Source organism: Echinops telfairi, unplaced genomic scaffold (genome assembly GCF_000313985.2).
Source record: "Echinops telfairi isolate 266 unplaced genomic scaffold, ASM31398v2 ScPeMD7_7459;HRSCAF=8497, whole genome shotgun sequence".
Lineage (NCBI taxonomy): Eukaryota > Metazoa > Chordata > Mammalia > Afrosoricida > Tenrecidae > Echinops > Echinops telfairi.
The window spans coordinates 2432916-2460241 of record NW_022111359.1 but is presented as its reverse complement, the minus strand read 5'-3'; the positions used below and the strand labels follow the sequence as shown (position 1 = coordinate 2460241).

Below are 27326 nucleotides of genomic sequence, written 5' to 3'. Positions count from 1 at the left end.
TAGTAAACCATATGATTGTCTGATTAAGAATAGTCAATACCAGTCCATTTCAGTTCACCAAACACCTAGAATTTTAATATTTATAGCTTCCTTTTCATTTTGATGCTGCTCATTTTCCTAGATTCATATATTGCACATTCCAAATTCCAGTGATTAGATTTTTTGCAGCTGTTTTCTCATCTTGAGTTGTCCCCATTAGTTAATGACGGGGCCAGAGCCCCCCCCCCCCAGGCTTTACTCCCTTCCCGTCATCATGGTCAATTCTACTTTGAGAGAGCAGACCCTCCTCAGTCACATTTCGAGTGCCTCTGACCCCAGGGGCCCCTCCTCAGACACTATGTCTGACAGTGTCCTGCTTCCATGCACCAGGTCTTCAGTCTCTGAGAGTGTTTTCAAGCTGTGCATGCGGTTTCCAGTGGCTCCTTCCTCCCAAGTGTGTAGCTGATCCCTTCTTTACAGTCTTTCCTTAGTCTGGAAGCTCCACTGAAACCCGCTCACTTTGGGTAACCCTGCTGGCATTTGAAATGCCAGTTATATAGCTTACAGCATGACAGCGACACACAAGCCTCCACGATATGACAAAATGGCAAACAAATGGTGGGAATGTCATCATAATGCAGCCATATACAGGCACTCAAAGTATCAACCAAATTCTTCATTATCAATTGGGTTCTGCTCAACTTAGTCTTATCCTTCCGCTGGGTCAAATGGGCACCAGTAGCAAGCTTGGGAGTTTACACACACTTACCTGGACTGCAGAACACCCGGTCCTTTCACACACTGTCATCAGTCCTAAGCTGACCATGACCATAAGCTCAGGTTCTGATCAGCTCTTTAACTTCCTATTCTCTCTCATCTCTAGCCTCTGTGGGTCAGATCAATGGGTACTCCCGGAACAGGTGCAAGGTTCAAACTCAGCCCATTTTTCTATTGCTCTGTCTCCCATACTTCCACTCCACACGTGGATACAGGTGGTCATATAGCGAGCATGCCAGTCTGCCTACTAGCTCCCCTTAACTTTCAGTCCTAGAAGGGGGCTTTCTCTGATGGGCAGACTTTTCCAGCCTTGACATAGCAAAAGGCAAACTGCTTGCTTCAATATTTTAAAAGCCAAATAGTCTCCTTCCCCTTTCCCCCCCTTCTGTAATCTTTCCTTCAACTTTAGATTTCTTATTCTCTCGGCAGTTTTGGGTAGGTCTGTATGTTATTTCAAATGCAAATACCCTGACACTCAGGGCTCTAGGTGTGGATCAGTTTTCCAAGCCCTCTTTACTCTCTACAATGACATTGAATAAACTGTTTCTTCTAGGCAATTTCTAATTCCCTGCATATTGAATCCATTGAGTATTGGCTAAAATCAGGCTTACAAGTTCTCTCTCATCATAATTCTCAATAATCATTTTTATCACACTTTTATGTCTATAATGTTAAGGTTGCAGAAACCAATAGTCATAGTACACTCCGCTAAACTTAAGATCAGCTAGAATTAGTCACTTAAACATTTTATTGTGAATTTGGTGAAGGTGACAAATCTGATCATTACTTTTACCTTCAGCAATTCACTTCATTCATTCAACACTTCTGTTCATCTCACTCATTGCAATCCACTCAGTGTAGAATGTTTTCATTCTTTCTTCTTTCTGAACTCTGTCCTTCAACAAATGCTACTCTTTTAATCTCAAATGGTAATTAGGTTTCCCTACTCTGTGGGCAAAGAATCTCACCGCTGTGTCTTCCGATCTGGCTCTTAGTTCTGGGGATGCAGATCCTCTGCCGCTCACCTGGGAAACTCCAGATCCTCAGCACTTGGCGAGATCAGACTCTGTGCTGCGCTTTTAGGGAAACAATCCTCATAAGAAAGAGACATCAAACATAAAAGCCAAACCTAGAGATTTCAACAATTCAAACAAAAAAAACCAAACTCACCACCAAGACAATGCTGACCCACAGCGTCCCCGGTGGCTGCCCGAGATTGTAACTGTTTGCAGGAGTAGAAAGCCCAGACTTTCTCCTGGCGGAGCTGCAAGTGGTTTCGAACTGGCGATCATGATGATCTTCTCACCACCAGACTCCTTCAACAATTCTAAAGATTAGGAAATATTTATGAGCAGCAAATAAATTATTTCCTTTTTTACACAACCGTTTTTATTGGGCGCTAATGCAGACATATCGTTCCAAAGTTCAATCACATCAAGGAGTATTGTGCAATTGTTACCACAATAAGTTTCAGAGAAAGAAATTAGTATAGTGTAATAATACTATATATTATAATATAATATTACATTATAATATATTGTATAATTATATTATATTACTATATACTATCTATTATTATCTACATAGTATATATAACTATGCTATACATTATGTATAGTATAAATAATATGGTAAAAATAATTTTCTGTAGTCAGAGCCCTAAAGCAAGGCGGAACTTCCTACCCCATTGAAGGAAGTCCTTTGTTTTCGCACCCGGAATCCTTTTCCGGATGTACTGAGCGCCCGAGAACCCGGAAGCGGAAGTGTGCCTCCTCGGCGCTGGTCCGGCGTAGCGTTCCCCTGGTTTCGCTTTCCTGTGGGCTTCAGGGCGTCGTCCTCGGCCAGCAGTCGGCCCGCTGCACTGACAGGTGACCCGCAGGCCCTGGCCCTGCTGCCCGGTCCGCTCCCAGCCCCCTTCCCGCCTCTCCCCGTGGAGACCCGGCTCCCGGCCCTTCCGCTTCTGCCGCCTGGAGGCGGAGGCGGAGCTGCGTCTCCAGGCGCGTCCCCAGGTAAGACCGTGTGGGTCCAGAATCTCTCTGCTCCCGTGTATTTGCGGTCAGCTCTCCGCTGCCCGCCCACTTCCCCTGCCTCGTCCCTTTGAAACCACTCGTTCCATGTTCACTATAGGTTTGCGTATCTGGGTTTCATATACAGAAAAAAACCCATTCAACACAAAACGAAACGTACATGTCCCAACAACGATGACAGAGTGAAACAAAAACCTCAATCACAAAACAAAGTAGAAACTATTAAGAACTGGAATAGTTCTAGATAAAATGACGGGTTAGGTCACATATGACGTCATTACCACTACTGCGGTCAGTGGCTCGACAACGACGTCCTCTCTCTGACAACAAGGCCTTCGCTCTCTCTGGTCCATAGAGGGGGTTCCTCAGAGCTTAATGCAGATTTACTAATCTGTCATCCATAGCCTTCTGGAATCTGGGTGTTCAGAATTTAAGCCTTAATACCATTCCCTGCCCCCAGGTTTGGTCTTTATTACTTAGAAGTCTTAAATCACATGTGGACTTCTTCCATGTGGACTTAGCGGACACCTCACTTAGGTGGCTGCTTGTTTTACGACAAGCCTTGGAGACCCCGGCTACTATTTTCTCTGATAGCCAAGCACCATCTGCTTTCTTCTCCACACGGTGCTCTAACGCCCATATCTCCCATGATCATTTCACGGGAGCAGGACTTGAGCTGGGTCATGTCATAAGAACTAACTCTTCTTATATTAGCGCTACGATTAAGTGGAAGCTAAAAATCCATTCTTATATCTACAGTTTATTTATATCGCTGGTTCACTTTAAAGGTATCATTTTGTTGAAGGACATTAAAGAGTTTCCCTTTGGGGCATATGGTAGCTATATTGTTATTACCACTAATTTAGGCAATTATATCGAATTTAAAATACCATCAATGAGAATGTATACACATGTATAGGACTGGTTTTTAGACCAAAATGCAGGGCTTCTTGATTTGTACAGATTACCAACTTGGGTGATGGACACTGTTTTCACAAATAATGAAAGGTGGAGATGAGGCAAAACTTCAAATAATAATGTTCACTCATAAAGGTGGACCTGGACTAAACATCATATTAAAAGGCAAAGAGTATATGGACATAACACATATATGGTAGTCTTGAATTGCCATTTATTGGGTATCCTAAAAACATGACTTTTGAGCCAAAGTCTAATGACTTCCTCATCCATAGTACAATATTTGCCCTTTTGTGAGTGATTAATTTCACTTAACATAATGAATTCCAAGTACATCCGTGTCTTGAAGCCGTCTGCTTCTCACACTAGGACATTTCCACTTGAGGACCACGGGAGTATTTCAGTTCCATTAGTCTGCCTCCAGTGTGTTTAAAGTAATGTCCAGTTCGCTTAGTGGGAGTTCCAGGTCAGCTCCTTCTGGTGTTGCCTATGAAGGATGTGGTGCATCTCGAATGGACAGACTCTAAACACATCTTGGTTGTTTGTAGTGTAGCTTGGCTCACCAAGGGCTGAATAAAACTAGGTCATAAGTGCCCAGTTTGGGACATGATACCGAACTTCTTCTCCCATTGGTAGTCCTCTGCTTTCAGTCAAGATCCATCTGACATCAGCAATGATAACCTGTGTTCCCCATCCTCTTCTGAGTCCAGCCTGAACCTCTGGCAACTCCTTGACTATGTACTGCTGCTACCACTGTTGGATAATTTTCAACAGAATTTTACTTGTATGTGATGTTAATGATGTTATTTTATAATCTGAGCATTCTGTGGGGTCACCTTTCTTTGGAGTGGGGGTACAAATATGGATCTCTTCCAGTCAGTTGGCCTAGTAGCTGTCTTCCAAATTGCCTGGCACAGACTCTGGAGTAAGCGCTTTCTGTGGTTCATCAGCATGTGTGAGGGGAATCCAGCCCCTATCACATCATTACAGGTGTACAGCGATAATAAGTAAAGATTATAGTAAAGTCATAAAGAGCATGAGAGATAGAAGAGAGATTAAAATAATGGAGTCAGACACATTTCATGGTAGCAATGCTCACCTCAGCCTCACTTGGTGGTCCACGTGGAGAGAGAGCTATATTTAATGCTAACCAAGGCTTTTATATTCTCTGGGGACTTGCAAGCCCCCTAATTACAGGTGAAGACATACGTCACAGGACAGGTTGTGCTATAGGTAATACGGTAATGGGAAGGGGGTGGTCTAGGGGTATATAAGCAATAGGAAGAGGAGGGATTGGGGGTATACATGTGGCAAGATGGGCATATCCTAGATTCAGGATGGTAGCCTAACTTTGGGTGTCACTGAGCCAGTTTGATCTGTTCTCTAGCTCAACTATAGAGACCATTATCAGTAGGGTGTGAATTCCACCTACAGGCACCAAATTGATGACTGTAAACCTTTAGGGAGAAGTAGCCCATTGTCCTTAACAGCAGGGAGTGGGCCCTACCAATCCAGACAGTAGTCTGGCAACTGACTGCCTTCAGGGAGGTAACTGGACAATCATTTACCATTAGCTGCAAGCAATGTCCTAAGTCTAACATATTTCGGGGAGAAGACTTGGAAGGAATCTTTGTTTCCCGCGAGCATGTTGAAACATTTCAGTTGGTATTCCACCAATTCCTGAAGCCTTGTTTTTGGCTAATACTTTCAGTGCAGCTTGAACTTCCTCCTTCAGCACCACTGGTTCTTGTTCATATGCCGCCTGCTGAAATGGTGGAATATAGTTCTTTTGGGTGCACTGACTGTATATTCTTCCGTCTTCTTTTGATGCTTCCTGAATCATTCAGTACATTGTCCATTGAATCTTTCAATATTGCAACTTGAGGCTTGGAATTTTCCCTTCAGTTCTTTCTGTTTAAGATACGATGAATGTTCCTGGAATTCTGACTCTAGGTTTTTCCATATATCATTGTAATTTATTTTGTCTTCTCAAGCTGCCCTTTTTAAATTTCTGTTCATCTTTTTGGCTTCATTTCTTCCATGTACCTTAGCTAGTCTACAATTAAGAGTGAGTTTCAGAGCCTCGTCTGACATTCATAGCGAGCTTTCATTCCTGTATTTTTTTCAAAATCATTTTATTGGGGGCTCATGAAATTCTTATCACAATCCATCCATCCATCCATGTGTCAAACACATTTGTACATTTGTTGCCATCATCATTCTCAAAACATTTGCTTTCTACTTGAACCCTTGATCTCAGGTCCTCATTTTCCCCCTTCCCTCCCAGCCCCCTCCCTCATGAATCCTTGATCATTTATAAATTATTATTATTTTGTCATATCTTACACTGTCCAACGTCTCCCTTCACCCACTTTTCTGTTGTCTATCCCCCAGGGAGGAGGTTATACAGTAGTGGTAATTTCGAGTAGTTAATTCTTAGAAAGTGCCTTTCTACCTGATGTCATTTCCTCACTACAGATCTGCCTATTGTTTAGCTGCAAAATGAGGCACAAAGGTCGCTTCAGTTGTGTCATTATTGCTCAGAGTGGTCGATATCAACCCCTGGGGGTGCTGAAAGGATTCTGGGGGACGGCAAGAGCAGATACCGCTACTTTATCCATAGGCTGTAACATGAAAGTATTCAATATCCATGGGATGCTATGTAATTGGGTGCTAAGCAAAATGAGTGTAGGAACCTATGGGCTATAGCAGGGGTCCTCAAACTGCAGCCCGCCGAGGACATTTATCCGGCCTGCTAGGTGCTTTTGCCCTGTTTTATTTTTTACTTCAAAATAAGATATGTGCAGTGTGCATAGGAATATGTTCATAGTTCTTTTTTAAACTATAGTCCGGCCCTCCAACGGGTCTGAGGGACAGTGAACTGGCCCCCTGTTTTAAAAGTTTGAGGACCCCTGGGCTATAGTTTTGGAGGCTCCCTCATTCTTCCTGGCGTGTTTAAATGTGACATTTGTCCACATCATGCCTCCCTCACCCCCCACATTCATTTATTACATTTTTATGTTCCTTTGCAGAAACTGGGTCTATGAGTGGTTTCTGCTCCGAGGTGTCTGCTCTTGTATGATTCTGTGTAAGTGCTTAGGATTTCTCTAATTTTAGGGCAGCAGTTTTCCTTTCACGTTAGTTTTAAGTGTGGACCGTGTCCCCCTTATTTTTCTGTTGTGAAGATCGAGGTGACAAGAGCCAAGCTCCCTGTGTATCTGAAATGGGAAGTCTTCATTTGTGTTTTCTGCCTTTACTATGATCTTTATGTTACTTTCCGTCTATGTTTTTGAAAATATTACTTATTTTTCCAGTTTTCTTAATGTATGTTTAGGCTACTGCTGAAATGCCCTTTTTAAGGTGGATGGTTCAAACCCTGCAGCTACTCTGTGATAGGAAGATGACACTGTTCTGAAGATCTTCAGCTCTGGAAACCCTGCACGAGGTCACTATGAACACCATCAACTTAGGCCAGTGGAAGTTTAGGTTTTTGTTTCTTTCTTTCGTAACACCCTCTTGCTTTTGGGGTGGAAACAGTGTATCTTTCCTTTCCTGGGCATGAAGGTCAGTTGGGCCCTTTAAGTCCTGATCCTTTATGTTGGGGCTTTTTGAAATCAACAAGTCAAGCTAACTTTCACCACCTAATGTTCTCTAACATGATTATTTTCTCTGTGCTAATTACGAACTGCAATTCTCATCACTAGATTTTGTGGTTTGCTATTATTATTTGAATAATAGTTGTATTGATAGGATTTCCTTGAAGGGAGATAGATATTATCCTGTCACAAACGGCATTGTACTTCATGAGGGATTTAGCAAGATCCTTTCTGACCGTGAATCCCACACCAGTCCTTTTGATCGTGCTGTTCCAGGCTTAGTGAATCACATGACTTTCTGACTCAAAATGGCCAGTGCTCGTCCTTTTGTGCCTAGGATATTGATCTTCGTGCATTCCATCTCATTTTTGAACACATTAGTCTTTTATTAGGGTGTTAATCCGAGTTGGCTAGAGAAGTCTAGAGACACTCATGGATATAAGAGAGAGCTTTGTATCAAAGAGTAACTGTATGTTAATAAAATATCCCAGCCCAGTCTAGATCAAGTCCATAAATCTGATATTAGCCCATATGTCCGATAACATTCTATAAAGTTCCCTTCAGACTCATGCAACACATCGAATGATGCCAAATGCAGGAAGATCACAGGTCTGGGGGTGGGAAATCTTGTGGATCCAGTGGCAATGAGAGCCTCAGTGCTGGCGTGGGTCTCCACATGGCCCCTCCAGTTCCAGGGCTCTGGCTTCATCAGCATAGCTCCATCTGGCTTGTCTTCAGGAATTTGAAGCAGAGTGTGTGTCCCACCTCCAGGGAGGAAGACAGGATTTCCCAGAATCCTCAGAAGGCGGCCATGCCCACATAGAGGCATGATTGGCTATGACCTGAATCACAGGCTAGACTCCACCCCTTCGCTCAAGTTGACAGGAGATTGTGTAACTGCCACAATTAGTTTATCAGGTTATCTCCTGGACCAGCCATAAAGATTTCGGTTTTCTTTATACTGTGTTGCAGTCCATATTGAAAGCTACAGTCCTGAATCTTCTTCAGCAGGTGCTTCAATTTCTCCTCCTTTCAGCAAGTAAAGTTGTGTCATCACAGGTTGTCAATAAGCCTCCTGCCAGTTCTTTTTTTTTTTTGCCTTCCTTCAGTTCTGAGGCCAAGTTCTTCATATAGTCCAGCTTCTTGTATTATTTGCTTCGAGTGTAGATTGAGTGTGGTAAGAGGGTGCAGACCTGATGCATATATTTCCTCACTTTAAATCACTCTACAGTATTCTCTTGTGCTGGAACAACGCATCTTTTTCCATGCACAGGACAGGCTTTGTGTGAGCACAACAGTGTTCTGACATTCTCCTTGTCAGTGCTCTCCAGAGTTTGTTATGAACCACACAGTTGAATGCCTGTGCATAGCCACTAAAACATAAACAAAGCCTTGATGGCATTCTTGGTTTTTAATCAAGATCTGTCTATTGTCACCAATGATATCACTAGTTATACATCCCTTCTGAATCTGCCTTGAATTTCCGACCAGCTCCCTGACCATGTACTGCTGCACTTGTTGTTCAGGGATCTTCAGTAATATTTTACTTGCATGTGATATGGATGGTATCATTTGATAATTTTCCCATCCTGTTGGGTCACCGTTTTTTTGGAATGGTTACAAATGCGCAATCTCCTTAGGTTACTGTATGTCTTATGATTCAAATAGAAACCTGTGAGAACTGGAAACCAACAGATTTGCCATTTTGTGTTAATCTTACAAATTGTACATATTCCGTTTGATACTTTCTCATCCCCTCTTATTAATCTAACGTCTGAGGAGATCTCACCTTACCTGGCGTCAGTCCTTCAAGATGAGAGGAGAAGGTGAAGAGCATTCAGTCACTGCCACACAGCACCTGCCAAGGTCACCCAAAATCAACAGACACTCCCACATGAGTGTTAAGCAAACTCCTCTGGCAATTAAAGTCAAGACAGGAGGAGGGCATGCACGTCTAGGAGAAGGTGATGACTTCTCTGTTGGTGGGCAAACTGGGAGGAGCAACCTCCCATCAGGAAAAAAATAGCCAATAACATTTAAGTTGAACCCAAGGATAGAATACATCCAGTACTGTGCTCCTAATTGGACATTTCTGACCTAGTTTCTGTCCAGCCCCTGGGGACCCAGGCCGTGTGCTACAGACCCCTGGGACTTCAGAATGTCCTTTCAAGGAGCATGACATCCTTCATAGGCCACACCCATGACTCCACATAGAAACACCATCAAGTAAACTGGGTCCCACCTCAAACTCACCCGTAGCAGATTTAAGGAGCTAACATACTCCCTTGGACTTAAGGCTGAGGCTCCCTAGTGTGGGGAAAAAGCAGACGTCTGCTATCCCAAAATTATGGAATTGGTGGTCATTGGACTTTGTTTCAGATCTCCTAATTTAGTGGTGGCCTCGGACTACCATATGTTTATTTTAGCGCCCTCCTTGCTTTCCCATGACGTATTCATCTGGTAGGCATGGTTCTGCCCTTGTTGAATCAGTCTAAAGCCGACCTACACTTGTATAACTTCCCCTCCGCAACAGCATTCTAAACTCCATCCCTTTGGCTAAATCAATACTACCGTCCATAGAATTACCAAGAGGGTGATTTAAATGTTCCCCAGCACAAAATGACAGTGATCTCTCCAAAATGAACCAGAGATATATGCAAGCCATCCATAGATGAATGGATTTTGGGCTTGCATCCAACCCCAGCCCCCATCCAAGAAGAATCAGTCCCATGGCATGGCCTAGCTCCTGGCTCGCAAATGTGGATCTCTTTCAGTCAGTCAGCCAGTTCTACGTTTCTTGGCATAGGTGAGTGAGAGACCCCAGTGCTTCATCAACTTGGTGAAACATTTGATCCGTTGCTTCTGTCAATTCCCGGAGCCTTGTTTTTCACCAGTGTCTGGCATGCAGCTTTACTCCTTCCTCAAGTACCATTGGTTCTTGATCATGTGCTACCTCTTGAAATGGTTGATTGTCAAACGTTCTTTCTGGTACAGTGAATGTATTCTTTCCACCTTCCTTTGATGCTTCACCATTTAATATTTTATCCAAAGAGCATTTCAATATTTTGACTTGAGGCTTGAATTTTTTCCCCACTTGTTTCAGGTTGAGATATGCTAAACATGTTCTTTGTTTTTATCTTCTACCTTCAAGCCTTTGTCCATTTCATTCTAATACCTTGTCTTCTCCAGCTGTTCTTTGAAATTCTCTGTTCAGCTCTTTTACCTCACCACTTTTCCCCCCATTTTCTTTAGATGCCTTACAATGGAGACTAAAATAGAGTTTCTTTTTTTCTTTTTTATTAAATCGTTTTATTGGGGGCTCATACAACTCTTAACACAACCCATCCATACATCCATTGTATCAAGCACATTTATACATTTGTTGCCATCATCATTTTCAAAACATTTTCTTTCTACTTGAGCCCTTGGTATCAGGTCCTCATTTTTCCCACCCTTCCCCACCCTCCCTCTCTCATGAACCCTTGATAATTTATGAATTATTATTTTTTTCATATTTCACACTGACCGATGTCTCCCTTCACCCACTTTTCTGTTGTCCATCCCCCTGGGAGGGGGTTATAGGTAGATTATTGTGATCGGTGTCCCCTATCTCCCCCCAACTTCCCTTTCCCCTCCTGTTTGGCTACTCTCAATAATGATCCTGAGGGGTTTATCTTTTCTGGAATCCCTGTGTTCCCAGATCTTATCTGTCCATGTACATGCTTTGGTCTAGCCAGATTATAAGGTAGAATTGGGATCATGATAGTGGGGGAGGAGGGAGGAAGCATTAAAGAACTAGAGGAAAGTTGTATGTTTTATCGGCGCTATACTGCACCCTGACTGGCTTGTCTCCTCCCTGAGATCCTTCTGTAAGAGAATGTCCAATTGTCTACAGATGGGCTTTGGGTCTCCACTCCACACTCCCCCTCATTCACAATGGTATGATTTTTTTGTTGTGGGTCTTTGATGCCTGATACCTGATCCCATCAACACCTCGTGATCACACAGGCTGGTGTGCTTCTTTCTTGTGGGCTTTGTTGCTTCTCAGCTAGATGGCCACTTGTTTATCTTCAAGCCTTTAAGACCCCAGACACTATATCTTGCCAGGCACCATCAGCTTTTTTCACTACATTTGCTTATGCACCCATTTTGTCTTCAGCGATCATGATGGGAAGGTGAGCATCATGGAATGCCAGGTTAATAGAACAAAGTGTTCTTGCATTGAGTGAGTACTTGAGTAGAGGCCCAATGTCCATCTGCTACCTTAATACTAAACCTATAAATATATGTACATAGTTCTATTTCTCCATTATCATATATAAATATACTTACATATGTACATGCCTGTATGTAGACCTTTATAATGCCCTTTGCCTCCCAGTTCTTTCCTCTATTTCCTTTTACGTTCCTCTTGTCCCACTATCATGTTCAGTCATCATTTGGGTTTCAGTAATTCCTCTCGGTTACATTGCCCTTGATCAAGTCCAACCAGGTCTCTTACACCCTCCTCACCATGGATTTTAGATCACTTGTTGTTTCCTTGTCCCTGGGTTTGTTAACACCCACTCCCCCCGCTTCCCCTCTCCTATGTTCCCCCTCCCCAACCTTTGGGCCCATTGTTTTCTCCTCCATATTGTTTATCCCACCTATCTATCTAGATAGACATGCAGAGATAATAATAAGCACAAAAACAAGACAGAGCAAAACAAAGCAGCAAAAGAAAACAAAACAACAACAAAAAAACCCAAAAACAAAAAAAAGAAAAGCCTATAAATAGTTCAAGGTCTGTTTGTTGGCCTTTAGGAGTGTTTGCCTGTTGAATCTGATGGGGTGCCACACCCTGGCCCCAAAGTCTATTTTTGGTATTCTCAGGGGACTTCATTGCTCTGCTCCTCTTGCTGTTCTGTTGCATGCCCTTGGTGTTTTGCCTTTCTGTGGTGGGGTCAGATTGGGTACAGTTCCTGTACTGTGTCTCCAGTGTTGGCCCCCCTAGTACTACGGGTCAGTGAGGGATGTCATGTTTCATGATGGGAACGGCCCTATGGCCCTCTCTGTGCATTGGCTGCTCTGAGCAGGAATATCATCCTCAGGGCTTGCTGGGCCAGGATGTGCTCCACTCTCTCTCCCTCTCCCTTCATTTGCTCCTGTGTGCTCTGATCAGACATGTCCCTCTCCCTGAGCTGTAGCTTCAGTGCTGTCCTCTGATGTGAATTCTTCTGGGAAGATGGCAGGGGGGCTGTCTGTGCACGGAGTTGGGATTAGGGCCAGCCCCTTTAAAAAAAGAAACTAGAGTTTCTTATGATAGCTACTTTGACATTTTATTTTTAATTATTGAGACAGTTTATTGTGCCAGCCTGGCCGATAAACACAAGTGAGATTAACTGAAGGGCAGAGAGATAAATGACTTGGTAAGCCTCGTCTTTCTTGTCTCTTGCTCTTTGATCATTGGACCACTGTGTGGCTGCCTTGCTTGTTCTGTGCCTCAATTTAAAAGCTACACTACCTGTGGGACCCCTAGCCTGTAGACTGTGTCGCTGTAAGTTGAGGTCCCTTTAAGACATCTCTGGAGCTCGGGACTGGCAGTTGGTGACCTGGCTGGCAGTAGGTGGCCTGCCTTCTGATTGGCTGCTGTGCCAACATAACCTAGCTCTCTATAAATAGAGGAAGATCTGGCAGCAGACTGCTAGTCTCTCACAACTCTCTCTCATGGGAGTGAGTTGCATTGAGCCATTTGTAGTGCTCTGTAATTTATCTGTTTATTTCTTGTATTATATATTTATCTGTATATGATTTAACAGTTCATTTCTTGTTATATATCTAATTATCTTTATAAATATATTAAAATATCAGCAATTTGGTTTTATCTCTCTAGAGAACCCTGTCTAACACAATTATCTTTTACTTTCTTCATGTATAATGTTCTTGATATCATCTTATAGCTTGTCAAGCCATCTGTCATGAGTCAGATCTGTTCTTGAGGTTCAGGTGGGATATCCTTACGGCCTTTCATGGATGTGTTTTTCTTCAGTTTCCATTTGGATTTACATATTGTGGTTGGAGGGGGTGCCAGCCCCCCACCACTAATCACAGGTTCAATAGGCACAATTGTACGGTTGAGATATATAAATATATTAAAGTCATCGAGAGCATGAGAGACAGAAGAGAGATAGAAATAGATGTGTTTTATACAATTGATCTATGTATTGTGATGAATTGTATGAGCCCCAATAAATTGATTAAAAAATAATAAATAAATAAGTAAAAAAAGAGAGATAGAAATAATGGAGTCAGACATATTTCATGGTAGCAATGCTCATCTCAGCCCCCACTTGGTGTTCCACGTGGAGAGCGGGGGAAGGGAAAGAGGACAAGGGGAAAGGGAACAGGGAACCGAGCATGGGAGAGGAGAAGGGCAGCCAATGAGAGACCTAGGAAGGAGCTGAGAGAGAGCCTTTATTGTTAACCCAGGCCTATATACCTTTGGCGGGGAGTGCAAGCCCACTGATTACAGGTAAAGACATAATTCACAGGAAGGGGTTGCACTATAGGTTATACAGCAATGAGAGGGGGACAATCTAGGGGTATACACGCAATAGTAAGAGAAGGGATTGGGGTATCTATGTGACAAGATGGGCAGAACCTACAATCAGGATGGCAGCCTAACTTTGGATGTAACTGAGCTGGTTTGATCTGTTCTCCACAGAAACCATTATCAGTAGGGTGTAAACCCCACCTACAGGAACCAAGCTAATGGTCGCAAGCCTCTTGGGAGAAGTAGCCTATTGTCCTTAAGGGCAGGAAGCAGGTCCTACCTGTCTGGCAATTTAATGCCTTCAAGGAGGATGTTTCTAATCATCTGACCTTCCCCCATATGCTAGCAAAAAACCCCTAGTGTTTGGCATGTCTTTGGGGGAGATGAAGCTGGGGAAAAGTCTCTTTATCATCCCACAACATATGAGGAATTAATGAACTGTCACACGGAGACCCTAGCCTCATTTTGTCTGTTAATATTGGGTTTTTCCATTGAATCTGCCCACAGATAGTCATTATGGTTTCTGTGTCTTCCATCTTGCTAAGCCCATGGAATATCTGTTTTTGCTACTGAAAAAGGCTTTACAATTAAGTTGTTGGTCTTGCAAAATTCTGTCATGTAACCTCCAGCTTTGTTTCTATAACCGAGGCCATATTTTTCCACACTGTCCTTTTTGTATCCAACTTTATATTCTATACACCAATAATTATCAATACAGGAGCCCTGGTGGTGTACCCAGTTCTTTGTTGGGCTGCCACCCACAAAGTCAGCAGTGAAAAACCGTGAGCTGCCTCATGGATAAGAGTGAGTCTTTCAGGGAGGGGGGAGTAGGGAGGGGGAAAATGAGGACCTAATGCCGGGGGCTTAAGTGGAGAGGAAATGTTTTGAGAATGATGAGGGCAATGAATGTACAAATGCGCTCTACACAACTGATGTATGTATGGATTGTGATAAGAGTTGTATGAGCCCCTAATAAAATGATTTAAAAAAATTAGAAAGGAATAAATAAAAATGTCATTATTCACAAATGGCATGATTATTTATATAGATGGTTCAAAAGAATAATCCGGAGTTTTTAGCATTGGAGGCTGACAATATATTGTACATAAAAAAAAAACTTCCAACCTGGTGAAATATATAAAAGCCTGCTGTGCACATAGTTGCTAACCGAAAGTCGCGGGTCTAATCCACCCAGCATGGCTGTGGAAGAAAACCCTGGTGATATGCTTCCTAAAGTTTACAGCCAAGAAAACCCTATGCAGCTTAGTGCTGTTCTATAACAGAGAGTTAGAATTGACTTGATGGCAATAGGTTTGGTTTATACATTATAAAAAGGGGAAAAATGAGGAGCTGATGTCAGGGGCTTAAGTGGAGAGCAAATGTTTTGAGAATGATGAGAGTAACGAATGTTCAAATGTGCTTTATACAATTGATGTATGTATGGATTGTGATAAGAGTTGTATGAGCCCCCCAATAAAATGATTAAAAATAAAAAGTGAGCCTTTCTAGTGCCATAAAGACTTATGTCCTTGGAATCCCATAGGGACAGGGTACTACTCTGTACCCTGTGGGGTTGCTTTGCGTTAAATCAATTCAATGACAGATGAGTTAGTAAAAATCACATAGAACAATTACCAATTTAGTATAACTTGGTGACACTGATTGCATTTATTCTGTTGTCGTTGTTCGGTGCTTTCCAGTTGGTTCTGACTTATAGCTGCCCCATGCACAACAGAAGGAAACCCTGCACAGTCCTGCGCCGTCCTCACAACTGTATCGACTCCCAAGCCCATTGTTACAGTCATCGTGTCATTCCACTCTCCTGAGGGCCTGCCTCTCTTTGCTGCCCCTCTACTTTACCAAACATGATGCCCTTCTCCAGGGACTGGTCTCTCCTGACAACATGTCCAAAGTATGTATGACGAAGACTCCCCATCCTTGCCTCTAAAGAGCACTCTGGCTGTACTTTGTTCAAGACAGATTTGCTTGTTCTTTTGGCAGTCCATGGTACTTTCAGTATTCTCCACCACATTTCAAACACACTGATTCTTCTTCGGTCCTCCTTTATTCAGTGTCCAACATCCACAGGTATATGAGGCAATTGAAAATACCATGGCTTGAGTCAGGTGCACCTTAGTTATCAAAGTAACTGCCCTGTTTTTTTTTGTTGTTGTTGTTTTTTTTAATCAATTTATTGGGGCTCATAAAATTCATCACAATACATAGATCAATTGTGTAAAGCACATCTATACATTTGTTGCCCTCATCATTCCCAAAATTCGCTTGCCTCTTTGGTTCCTGGAATCAGCTCATTTTCCTTTTTTCCCCCCTCCTCCTCTCTTCCTCTGTCCCCCTGCCCTGTTTTTTCACACACTAAAGAAGTCTTGTTGGGGCTGGCCCCAATCCCAACTACGTGGACACCCCCACTCTCCCCGGAAGAATGCACTTCAGAGGACAGCACTGAAGCTACAGCTCAGGGAGAGGAGTGTGTCTGATCAGAGCACACAGGAGCAAAGAGGGAAGGAGAGAGAGTGGAACACATCCTGGCCCACCAAGCCCCTGGCCCACCAAGCCCCGAGGACTATATTCCTGCTCAGAGCAGCCAATGCACAGAGAGGACCATAGGTCTGGCCCCAGCATGAGACGTGATGTTCCTCACTGACCCATAGCTCTACGGGGACAACACTGGAGATACAGTGCGGGAATTGTGCCCAATATGACCCCATTACGCATGGGTGAAACACTGAAGCATGCAACAGCAGCAAGTGGAGCAAAGCAATGAAGTTCTCAGGGAATACCAAAAATAGACTTTGGGGCCAGGGCGTGGTACCCCATCAGACTAAACTGGATAACACTCCTAAAGGTCAATAAACAGACCTTGAACTATTTATAGGCTTTTCTTTTTTTTGTCTTTTTTTTGGCTTGGTTTGGTTGGTTTTGTGTTTTTTTGTTGTCTTGTTTTGCTCTGTCTTGTTTTCATGCTTATTATTGTCTCTGCATGTCTATCTAGATAAGATAAGCAGGTTAAAGAGTCCGTAGGAGAAAACAATGGGACCGACAGTTCTGGGGGGCACACAGGACAGGGGGAGGCGGGGGAAAGGAAGGGGTGTGTGTTAGTCTGGGTGCTTTAGAAAAACATCCACAGAAACTCTTGTATGAGAGAGAGTTTTATAAAAGGTTAAGTGTTCAACAAGTAAGCATCCCAACCCAGTGCTGCCCAAGCCCACAAGTCCAACATTAACCCATATGTCTGACACCAATCCACAAAGTCCTCCTCCATCTCACAAAACACACTCAATGATGCCAACTGCAGGAGGAAAGCGGAGTTAGTGAATGCGTAAGCATCTCAGCACTGGCAGAGGTCTCCATACGACTGCTCCAGCACCCAGGGCTGCATCAGGGTAGAGCCATGTGGCTTCTCATTGGGGATGTTTTGCAGGAAGTGAGCCTTGCCAGCTGAAGCAGGGAACTGGCTAAGGCATTTGCTCCCTGGTCCGACCATCAAAAAGCAAGAGACCTGAGAATTTGAAAGGGGAGGCTCACCAAGCCATTTATCTCTCTGCCCTTCAATTAACCCCACATGTGTCTATCGGCCAGGTTCGCACAATAAACTTTAACTGTCTCAGGGGGTGTCAACAAACCTAGGAAAAAGGGAACAACAAGTGATTTAAAATCAGTGATGAGAATATAGGATGCCTGGTAGGGCTTGATCAAGGGCAGTGTGGCCAAGAGTAATTACATTCAAGTAAAAACTTGAATGAAGGCCAAACATGATAATGGGACAAGAGGAAAGTAAAAGGAAATAGAGGAAAGAACTAGGAGGCAAAGGGTATTTATAGAGGTCTACATACACGCATGTACATATGTAAATATATTTATATATAATGATAGGGAAATAGATTTATGTACATGTATTTATATGTTAAGTATTAAGGTAGCAGATGGACATTGGGCCTCTACTCAGGCACTCCCTCGATGCAAGAACACTTTGTTCTAATAACCCTGCATTCTGTGATGCTCACCTTCCTGACACTATCGCTGAAGACAAAGTGGGTGCGTAAGCAAATGTGAAGAAAGATGATAATGCTGCTATCAAAAGACATAGTGTCTGGGTCTTAAAGGCTTGAAGATAAACAAGTGGCCATCTAAGTGAGAAGCAACAAAGCACTCATAAAAGAAGCACACCAGCCTGTGTGATGATGAGGTGTCGATGGGATCAGGTATTAGGCATCAAAGACCCAGAACAAAAATTCTTACCTTGTGAATGAGGGGGGAGTGTGGAGTGGAGACCCAAACTCCATCTGTAGACAATGGACATCTCCTTACAGAAGGGTCGCAAGGAAGAGACGAGCCAGAAGAGAATTAAAAAGACCAAAGGAGAAATAAAAAGGAGTCTTATGCAGTAGATTTTCCGAGTGTACTGCGTCTTGAACTCTTGACTCCTGTTTCCAGGAGCATGGACTGTGGCTTCACACAAGCGACATTCTCGACAACTCCCACCTCTTCTCCAGTCATCAGGATGTCACCTATAGGTCCCGTTGTGAGGAATTTGGTCCTATTTACATTGAGTTACAGCCACTATGAAGGTTGCAGTCCTTCACTTCATCAGCAAGTGCTTCCTTCTTACTCTCTTCAAGCAAAATTGTGTCGTTTGCATATTAGTTAGTTAATAAGCCTTCCTCCAATCCTGATGTCATATTCTTCATATAATCCAGCTTCTGATGTAGAGTCATAACACAATAGGAATCATAACCACTTATCAGCAAGTATAAGTAAAAGGGTGTTGCTATTCTTGTCTTTGATGATGTAGTGTTCTTTGTTGATTTACAACATTAGACTTTGTGGGAGGGTGTGTGGGCTTGTGTTTGGTGAGGTTGTGTAGTCACTAACAATTGTATCAGATTTGAAAATTGTGGAGAGAGCTGGCTTCTCAAATGCTCTCTCACTTGATCTTCTTATCTTTGCCGTTCTGTGTGAAAGTATCAAAGAGGATGACAGAACAACCGAGTTTATGAAAACTAGGTTGGTAATTGGCTTAGTACAGTTCTCCACAAGTACAGTCTTTAGCAGCAGGTGGAGCTGTCACCTCCTTCTTTCTAGAGCTATTGATTACATATACCCACATATGTATATCTACACCAGCTCAGGCATTTGGGTTGCCCAGCATTTTTGGTGCAGACCCTTTGTTCGCTCCTTTCTGTGAAGGGCAAAAGTAAACAGTGCCATTCTGTTGTGCTTCTCAATTTTGAATGCCTCATCTTGCCTTCACTCTGTGCTTTCTGTTTTGTTGAGTTTTTCTCTTGGTTTTATGGAAGGAGGTGTAATGTTTTTGTTTGCAAGGAAATGATGATCTGAATGAAATTGTTCTTCTAATTTGTTATGCTTTATGACTCTTCTAGATCATAATGAGAATGGAATCAGATTCCATTTCACTGCAGCAGAACGGTGCAGATGTTATTTCAGTGTGTTGGAAGTGTGTGAGGCAAATGTAATCAGCGAGGAAGTGAATACAGTTAGCAAAGGGATGAGGCTATATCTTAAGAGTATTTCTTTGTATAACGTAGAACCTTGTGACAAGTCCCTAAGTTCTCAGCAACCCAGGACTCTGTTTCACACTTTGCTCTTGGGGGCGAGTCTGTAATACATGGTACTACTTTGCTGATCAGAATGTGTGTGATGTTTTAGGACACAATGGACATCGAGGATGTGGCTGTGGTCTTTAGTCAGGAAGAGTGGGCTTTGCTGAATCTTGCTCAGAAGAAACTCTACAGAGATGTGATGATGGAAACCTTAAAAAATTTGACCTCAGTAGGTAAGAATGATAAATATTTTTTTCTTTCAGTAAAGGTAGATATTTTACTCAGTATTTAGGCTAAAAAATAGGAATAAACTATTTAATAAAACAGGCATGGCCTCTTGGCCTGTGGAGCTCACATATCCTGGTGCCTTTCCATGAACATGAAGATATGTGTATTACAGTTTAGTTTCATTTGCCTTGTGAGTAAAAGCCCATAGATTCTTTAAGAATTGTAATGGTAACCATTAGTTTCAGGGATCGTTTTAGGGCACTGACTGACTGGTGGTGTGGGAGCTTGTGGAGTGCGTGAGTGGAGAGTAGATTAGGGTTCAGTGCTAGGGAAATATTCTCTGCTCTGCACTCTTTCCTTGTGCTGTCTGTATATTTTCCAGGAACTCTAGCCAGTGATACAAACCATTTGTTTTCCCTGAGTAGCAAAAACAGTGACGATAAGACTCGTCTAGAGCCACCGACTTTCTGAAGGGCCAATCTTGTATGGAAGGAATTCCACTTCAGTGATTCCGCTAGACAGAGTCATTTGTGTTGATGACACAGCTGCACAAATAGCTGAGCTTACTTTTTTGACTTTAGCAATCTTCTCACACTTGTGGTCACATATTTGGAAAGACTTTTTCTCTTTTAATGTTACATATGTAAGATGGCACCTCAAATATTTAGTGGAAAAGTTCCATTGTGTTTTAGTTATATTTTTCCATGAACTTTTTGAAACATCCTCATAGTGTGTTCAATATATTTCTACTTAGCTTTAAAATTTTTACCTGCGTGTTTCATCATCCCTTTTGATTATCATGGATTTATTTCCAAGTAATTTACTCTTTTAACTATTGCCAAAGTGTTGAAACAGCTTAATGAGATGAAATCTTTCTTGGTGCAAAGCAGCCTTTTCCCCCCTAATAATTCTTTGCTCCCCCCAACCTTTTTTTTCCTATTGTGAACCTCCACTTCAATGCTTGGATCAGTCTCTCACAATGTTAATGATGGAGAAAGGTCATTCAGTGAACACATGCTGATGAAATTAATGAAGAGTAACTGCGGGTACTCCATGTTAGAAAGAATCTCTGAATTGGATGGCAGTGATCAGTTTGGAAACCAAATGGAATATTTGAGGTGAGTGGTATTCCTCAAGAATACAACAGTGCCTCAGGAGAGAGTTAAAAGGTATTATTACATCATATCTATCTATCTATCAATCAATCTATCTAAAATATGTACACACAGTATATGCTTATATATAAAGCTTCGTAAAGTAGCTGTAAAGAGGAAGGTCTTTAATGAGCTAGCTTAAAACAAAAGTTGTAAAAATACACCCAAAATATACCACTCATTTTAAAAGCAATTTAACCATGGAAGTGTATGATACATGTACTTATCAAGAATACTGTATCAATAAACTACTATAAAAAAGAAACCAAACTGATTAATGGTTCCCAAAAGGTGAAGGGGAAAGAGGTGTTGTGTAGGGACATTGTCTATATCAGTGGTGGTGGAATTATTTGGAAAAGATGATTAATAATGGTTATATAAAATGAAGAGTATAGAAGACCTAATGCGGGGGGTTTAAGTGGAGAGGAAATGTTTTGAGAATGATGAGGGCAATGAATGTACAAATGTGCTTTACACAGTTGATGAATGTATGGATTGTGATAAGAGTTGTATGAGCCCCTAATAAAATGATTTTAAAAAATGAAGAGTATAATCAATGGCAGTGAATTATACAAGAAGAAGTTGTGGAATTGAATGTTTTATTTATATTTTGCCACAATTAGAAAAATCTATAACTACATGAATAACAATGAGTACAAGGAAGAAGAAAATGTTCAAAACTTCAATAGGGTGACAGCTGTACAACTCTTCTTGATATTAAACTGCATTAAATTGTATGACATTGATGAAGTGCTAATAATACTGCTAAAAAAAGTACACTCAAATATAGCAACAATTTTGATGACGACAGATCGTAGACACAGGTAGGTTTATTATGTTGTGGGTAGGATTGCTGTGAGAAGTCCTGGAAATATGTGTGTTACCTGTTGGGTTGCTAACCGAGACGTCAGCAGTTCAACTCCAGTACATGCTCTGCAGGAGAAAGACGGCACTTTTTGCTCTGGTAAGAATTTATAGTCGTAGAAACCCAGAGGCTCTATTTTGCCCCCTCATGTAGAGTTTCTACGAGTTTAAATAAACTCGATGGCTGTAGGTTTGGGTTTCATATGGCTATGTCAGAGCCTGTATGAAAGTGCCTGACAACACATTTAAAGCTAACTCTAAAATTACATATTCAACCAATTATCCCAATACAACTTTTTGATAAGTGTGAGTTCTATCTCAAGTATTTCAAACACAGTTCACTTGGTTTCAGTAACCAAAGATCATATATTTTAGAAAAACGGGAATAGGATGATTTTTTTTTTTTGCTAAATTATTTTCATGTGAAATATTAGACTGCACATAAACTGTTGGTAATGGTAAAATGATATACATTCACTTTTAACCATGTGTTGTCTATTTGTAACAGAAAGCATACAGTTGAGAATCTATTTGAAAGTAATGAAGACAATCACTGTGGGGAAATCTTCAACCAGATTCCAGATTTTACTTTGCTAAAAGAAAATCTTGCAGAAGTATATAATTTTGAATGCTGTGGATGTAGAAAAGACTCCATGGAATACTCATCACATAAGAATTTTAACAGATTTCACACTACATGCAATACCTGTCAGCATAAGGATTGTGATGAAGCCTTCATTTGTCCCTCTCACCTAACCACTCCTGTGAAAATTCTTGATGGAAAGATATGCCAGAAATGTAAACCTTTTGGTAAGATCTTCTATAACGCTACATTTAAGAATCCTTTGATATCACTCATTAGTGAGAAACTCTCTGATTGTAGCAAATGTGAGAAAGATTTCTGTATTTTTTCATTGTTTAGGACAAACATCAGAGGGCATATACATGAACATGAAGAATCTTGTAGGGCCTACAGTCCTTTATCCCTCATTTCAAACAAAAAAATTCCCAACAGACATATGCCTTATGAATGTAAAGAATGTGGGAAAGCCTGTAGGCGTTCCTCACACGGCATTACACATATAAGAACTCATAGTGGAGAGAGACATTATGAATGTAAGCAGTGTGGGAAAGCTTTTTGTTGTTCCTCAGTACTTATAAGTCATATAGGAACTCACAATGGACAGAGACATTTTGAATGTAAGAAAAGTGGGAAAGCCTTTAGAAAGGCCTCACTCCTCACTAGACTTATAAGAACTCAAACTGGAGAGAGACTTCATGAATGTAAGGAATGTGGGAAAACTTTCAGTCAAAAGCCCAATCTCACTAAACATATAAGAACTCATAGCGGGGAGAGGCCTTATAAATGTGAAGAATGTGGGAAAGCATTTTGTCAAGACACACATCTCGCTAAACATACAAAAACTCACAGTGGAGTAAAGCCATATAAATGTAAGGAATGTGGGAAAGCCTTTCGCGATTCCTCAGCCCTCATTACACATATTAGAACTCATAGCGGAGAGAGGCCCTATGAATGTAATGAATGTGGGAAAGCATTTGCACAGCCCTCAGGACTCTCTAGGCATAAAAGGACTCACAGTGGAGAGAGGCCTTATGATTGTAAGGAATGTGGGAAAACCTTTAGGGATTCCTCTGCCCTGACTAAACATGTAAGAACTCACAGTGGAGAGAAACCTTATAAATGTAAGCATTGTGGGAAAGCCTTTATTTGCTCCTCAGCCCTCACTAAACATATAAGAATTCACACAGGAGAGAGGCCCTATAAATGTAAGGAATGTGGGAAAGCTTTTAAGCAGCTCTCTGCTCTTGTTAAGCATATAAGAATTCACACTGGAGAGAGACCCTATAAATGTAAAGAATGTGGAAAAGCTTTTAAGCAACCTTCTGCTCTCACTCGACATATTGGAACTCACACTGGAGAGGACCCTTATGAATGTAAAGAATGTGGGAACGCCTTTAAGCAGCTTTCTGATCTTGCTAGACACATTAGAACTCACAGTGGCCAGACCTCATGAATGTAAAGAATGTGGGAAAGCATTTAAGATTTCTTTACACCTCAAAATGTGGTGAAGAAAGCAGATGGTGCCCAATTATGAAAGAATAGTGTTTGGGGCCTTACAGGATTTTCTTAAAACAAGCAGCTATCTAAATGAGGTCAGCTAAGTCCACAGGAAGAAGCACACCTGCCTGTCTGATCCAAGGTTTGTAAATAATAAAATACAAGACTTGAGGAGGAAACAATATTAGAGCTTAAATTCTGAATACCCAGTGTGCAGAAGGCTGTGGATGAAAGTGAAAGCCCAAAATCTATTTGCAGAGCCCCCACTTAGATTAAGCATCCATTAAATCCCCTCTGACCATTATTGAACAGGGATATGAATAGCTATCAGACAGAATACATTGGAAAGTTGACTAATACAGATAGGTTAAAATTTAACACCATATCATTTGTTCTCCTTTTGATCTTATTTTAAATTGTTCTAGTTTTTATTATATTCTCTTAAATTTCCAACTGAGGTTTTTTGATGTTTTATTTTATTGTTGGGTTTGCATGGTTTTTTAAAAATGTTTTTCTGTATATGCGGTTGAAGATAAATAAAGTTTTAGAGACAATAATTGGATTAATAGATTTGTAGTAAGAAAGAAGGGAAGGTGGGGGGAAATGAGCTAATAATGAGTACAAATAAGGAAATGTTTCAAAATTGATGTGATGAATGCGCAACTCTTGTCAATATGTTACTGAACTGTATAATATGTTAATTATATGTCAATAAAGCTAAAAAAAGTTTAATTTCCTCACACCTTACCACATATAGGACTCACATTGGATACAGGACTAATGGCTATACAGACTTTTAGTTTCTTACTTCACTTGACATGTAAGAAGTTACAGTAGAAACTATATCAAAAGTAGATGGTTCATTTTAATAATGTAATTTCAAACAGCAAATTTGTAAAATTAAGTGATTTAAAGAACAAATTTTCTCAGGGAGTAGAAAACAGTATCTCAAAGACAGGGGCATTAAAACTACTTTGTGCTTTTGAGAGAAATGCCAATTGTATTATAACCGTGGGACTCTTCACACCGTTTGTTGCTTCTGAGTCCATGCTAAATTTTACCTTGAAAGAAATCTTTAGCTGTTATTATAAAGTTGTTGGTAACAAAGCCCAACAGCCAAAAAAACAATTTTTCCTTCGTGACTTGGTTTTCAGGCCTATTCCTTGGAGCACTGATTCACAAAATTGCATTGGATAGACTTCATCAGCTCTTGTTGCTTAGATAGGATGCTCTACTATCTTTTCAGGTATTAATTTATCATTCTAGTTTTAAATATAAGACTTCAGACCCAGAAATTACAGGATAAGACAAAAAGGTCAGACCTATTTGAAAAGTAATTAGGTACTAAGGGACTTCTGAGGGAAACTGTATATGGACCCAAGGTGGCTAGTTGGTTATACATTGAGCAGCCCATCATAAGATCAATGATTCAAACTCACTAGCTCTAAAAGATTTAAAGGTTTGGAAACCCAAAGAGTGAGTTCTTCTCTATCCTATTAGCGTCACTATCGGATATAACTGATTAGATGTCAGTGGGTTTTTCTTTTTGGTGTGGGAGGCTGTGCAGCATAAACCAAGAGCAGAAGTTGGATAGTGCAGAGCCAACACAGCTTGAGGAGAATGGAAAAACGAAAAAGAAACTAGAAAAGGCACATATTTGTGAGGGGATTTAGATTGTCTAAATGTAAGACTTCCTCGCAGATTTTGTAAGTATTTTCAAGATGTAAAATTTCTTCGTCTAATTATGCATTACACATTTCAGAATAGCTTTGACTATATAGAACTCATTGGATAATTCATGCTAAATGTTTCAAAGGTGAGGTTGATTCCAAGCTTCTCTATAAGAAAATTTAACTTTTAAACGTTTTGTGCACAGGAGGAGAAGTTGTACCATCTAAACTTTTTAATTTTAATGAAGGAGTTTGAACTCTGACAGCACCATTTTGTGTCTCAGAACATTTGGATTACTATTTATTGTACCAAACTCACTACCAATCAGTTGATTACGAATCATGGCGACCCTATAGGAAAGTGGAATTCCTCTTGGGTGTTTCTGAGGATACAGATCTTTATTGGAGCAGGAAATTCTTGTCTTCCCTTCCAGAGTAGCTGATGGGCACAAATCGCTGCCCGTGTGCTTAGCAGACAAACAACCCACCACGCCACAGGGCATTTTATTTATTGTACAGTAACTCTTCTTTCGGACCCCCTTTTAAGATAACAAAATGAAGGTGCCTGATATTCAGTTTGTAATAAGGTAAAAGTGATACATGAGGAAAATTCCAAGTTCATGTAATTTTCATTGTTCAAATATACCTTTGGATCAAAGGATAATATGTGAACTGTAACTTGACATAAATATTTAGCACAACACAAACTACTTTAAATAAAGCCAGTGTACACATGGTCCATCCCAGAGTAGCTAACACTACGTGAAAAGATCCTGATTTTGAAGGGGTCAGCAAAGTGAAAAGTGGCATATGACGTGGGAGCTTCTGTATCTCAAAAACTAGAGCTGGCAAGGAAGAACTGATAACATTTTTTTTTTTTAAATCAACAGGTCATATATACCCCAAACAAGTCTAACGTTTGAGCTATCAAGATGTGTGTTAGTCAGTGTGGATCCTTTGAGTAAATAAGTGATATTTTAAAGTGGTTCTTTGATGTTTTAGATACAATAAAATACCTCGATTTCACATTTAATTTGTATTTTGGTACCATATTTCTCTTATTATTATAGTGTCAACTGTTTTACCATTTATGATTAGTAAGTTTCACATAGGGTGAGACTATGAGATTGTTAAATAGTCTGCATTTCTTCATACTTCAATGTCGGTCTGGCCCAGGACAGGTAACTAAATTTGTCCAGCATTCCATAGTACTGAAACAGGCAGGTAGCTCTCTCATTGTGCTATGTTGCTATTAGGTATCATCAATTTGGTTCTGACCCATGCAACCGTATGCACAACATAATGAAAGACTACATGGTCTTGCTCCATCCTTAAAATTGTTCCTGTGCCTGAGCCTATTGTTGCAGCCACAGTGTCAATTCATCTCTGTGAGGGCCTTCCTCTGTTTCCAAAGTGATGTCCTTCTCCAAGGACTGGTCTCTCCCAACAACATGTCCAATGTGCGGAAGATGAAGTCTTGCCAGTCTTGCCTCTAAGAAGCACTCTGGCCTTACTTCCAAGATAGATTTGTTTGTCCTTTTGGCAGTTCATGGTATTTTCAGTATTCTTCTCCAGCACCACATTTCAAATAAACATTCTTCATCAGCCTTCCTTGTTCAATATTCAGCTTTCACATGCATATACAGCAATTGGAAATACTATGGTTTGAGTCAGATACACCCTACTCTGCAAAGTAACATTAAAAAAAATCATTTCATTAGGGGCTTGCTCATACAACTCTTATCACAATCCATACACACATCAATTGTGTAAAGCACGTTTGTACATTCATTGCCCTCAGCATTCTCAAAACACCTGCTCTCCACCCAAGCCCCTGGCATCAGGTCCTCATTTTTACCCTCCCTCCCTGCTCCCCCCTCCCTCATGAACCCTTGATAATTTATAAATTATCATTTTGTCAT

The 27326-nt window shown here is 41.1% G+C and overlaps 1 protein-coding gene across 2 annotated transcripts; it reads left to right on the top strand.

Moving 5' to 3' along the window:
• The first annotated feature begins 2595 nt into the window (after nt 1-2595).
• LOC115873054 (zinc finger protein 345-like) lies at nt 2596-26393 on the top strand. 2 transcript variants are annotated; one of them, XR_006680997.1, is made up of 5 exons: nt 2596-2765; nt 19515-19641; nt 20607-20754; nt 22163-22464; nt 26295-26393. XR_006680997.1 is itself a non-coding variant. In XM_045300111.1 (4 exons), exons 2-4 carry the CDS (start codon nt 19521-19523, stop codon nt 23688-23690), a joined length of 1797 nt encoding a protein of 598 aa, XP_045156046.1. In that variant the 5' UTR covers nt 2596-2765; nt 19515-19520; the 3' UTR covers nt 23691-23808. The 2 variants fall into 2 exon arrangements, 1 of the variants encoding a protein (XP_045156046.1); XM_045300111.1 differs by lacking the exon at nt 26295-26393 and having other exon boundaries at nt 22163-23808.
• The last annotated feature ends 933 nt before the right edge of the window (nt 26394-27326 follow it).

Bases quoted from the DNA above. Each gene is read 5' to 3' on its own strand.
- LOC115873054 (XM_045300111.1), top strand. From the start codon at position 19,521: ATGGACATCGAGGATGTGGCTGTGGTCTTTAGTCAGGAAGAGTGGGCT. The intron at 19,642-20,606 runs GTAAGAATGATA...TGCTTGGATCAG, and splicing joins AAAAAATTTGACCTCAGTAG to TCTCTCACAATGTTAATGAT. The intron at 20,755-22,162 runs GTGAGTGGTATT...TATTTGTAACAG, and splicing joins AACCAAATGGAATATTTGAG to AAAGCATACAGTTGAGAATC.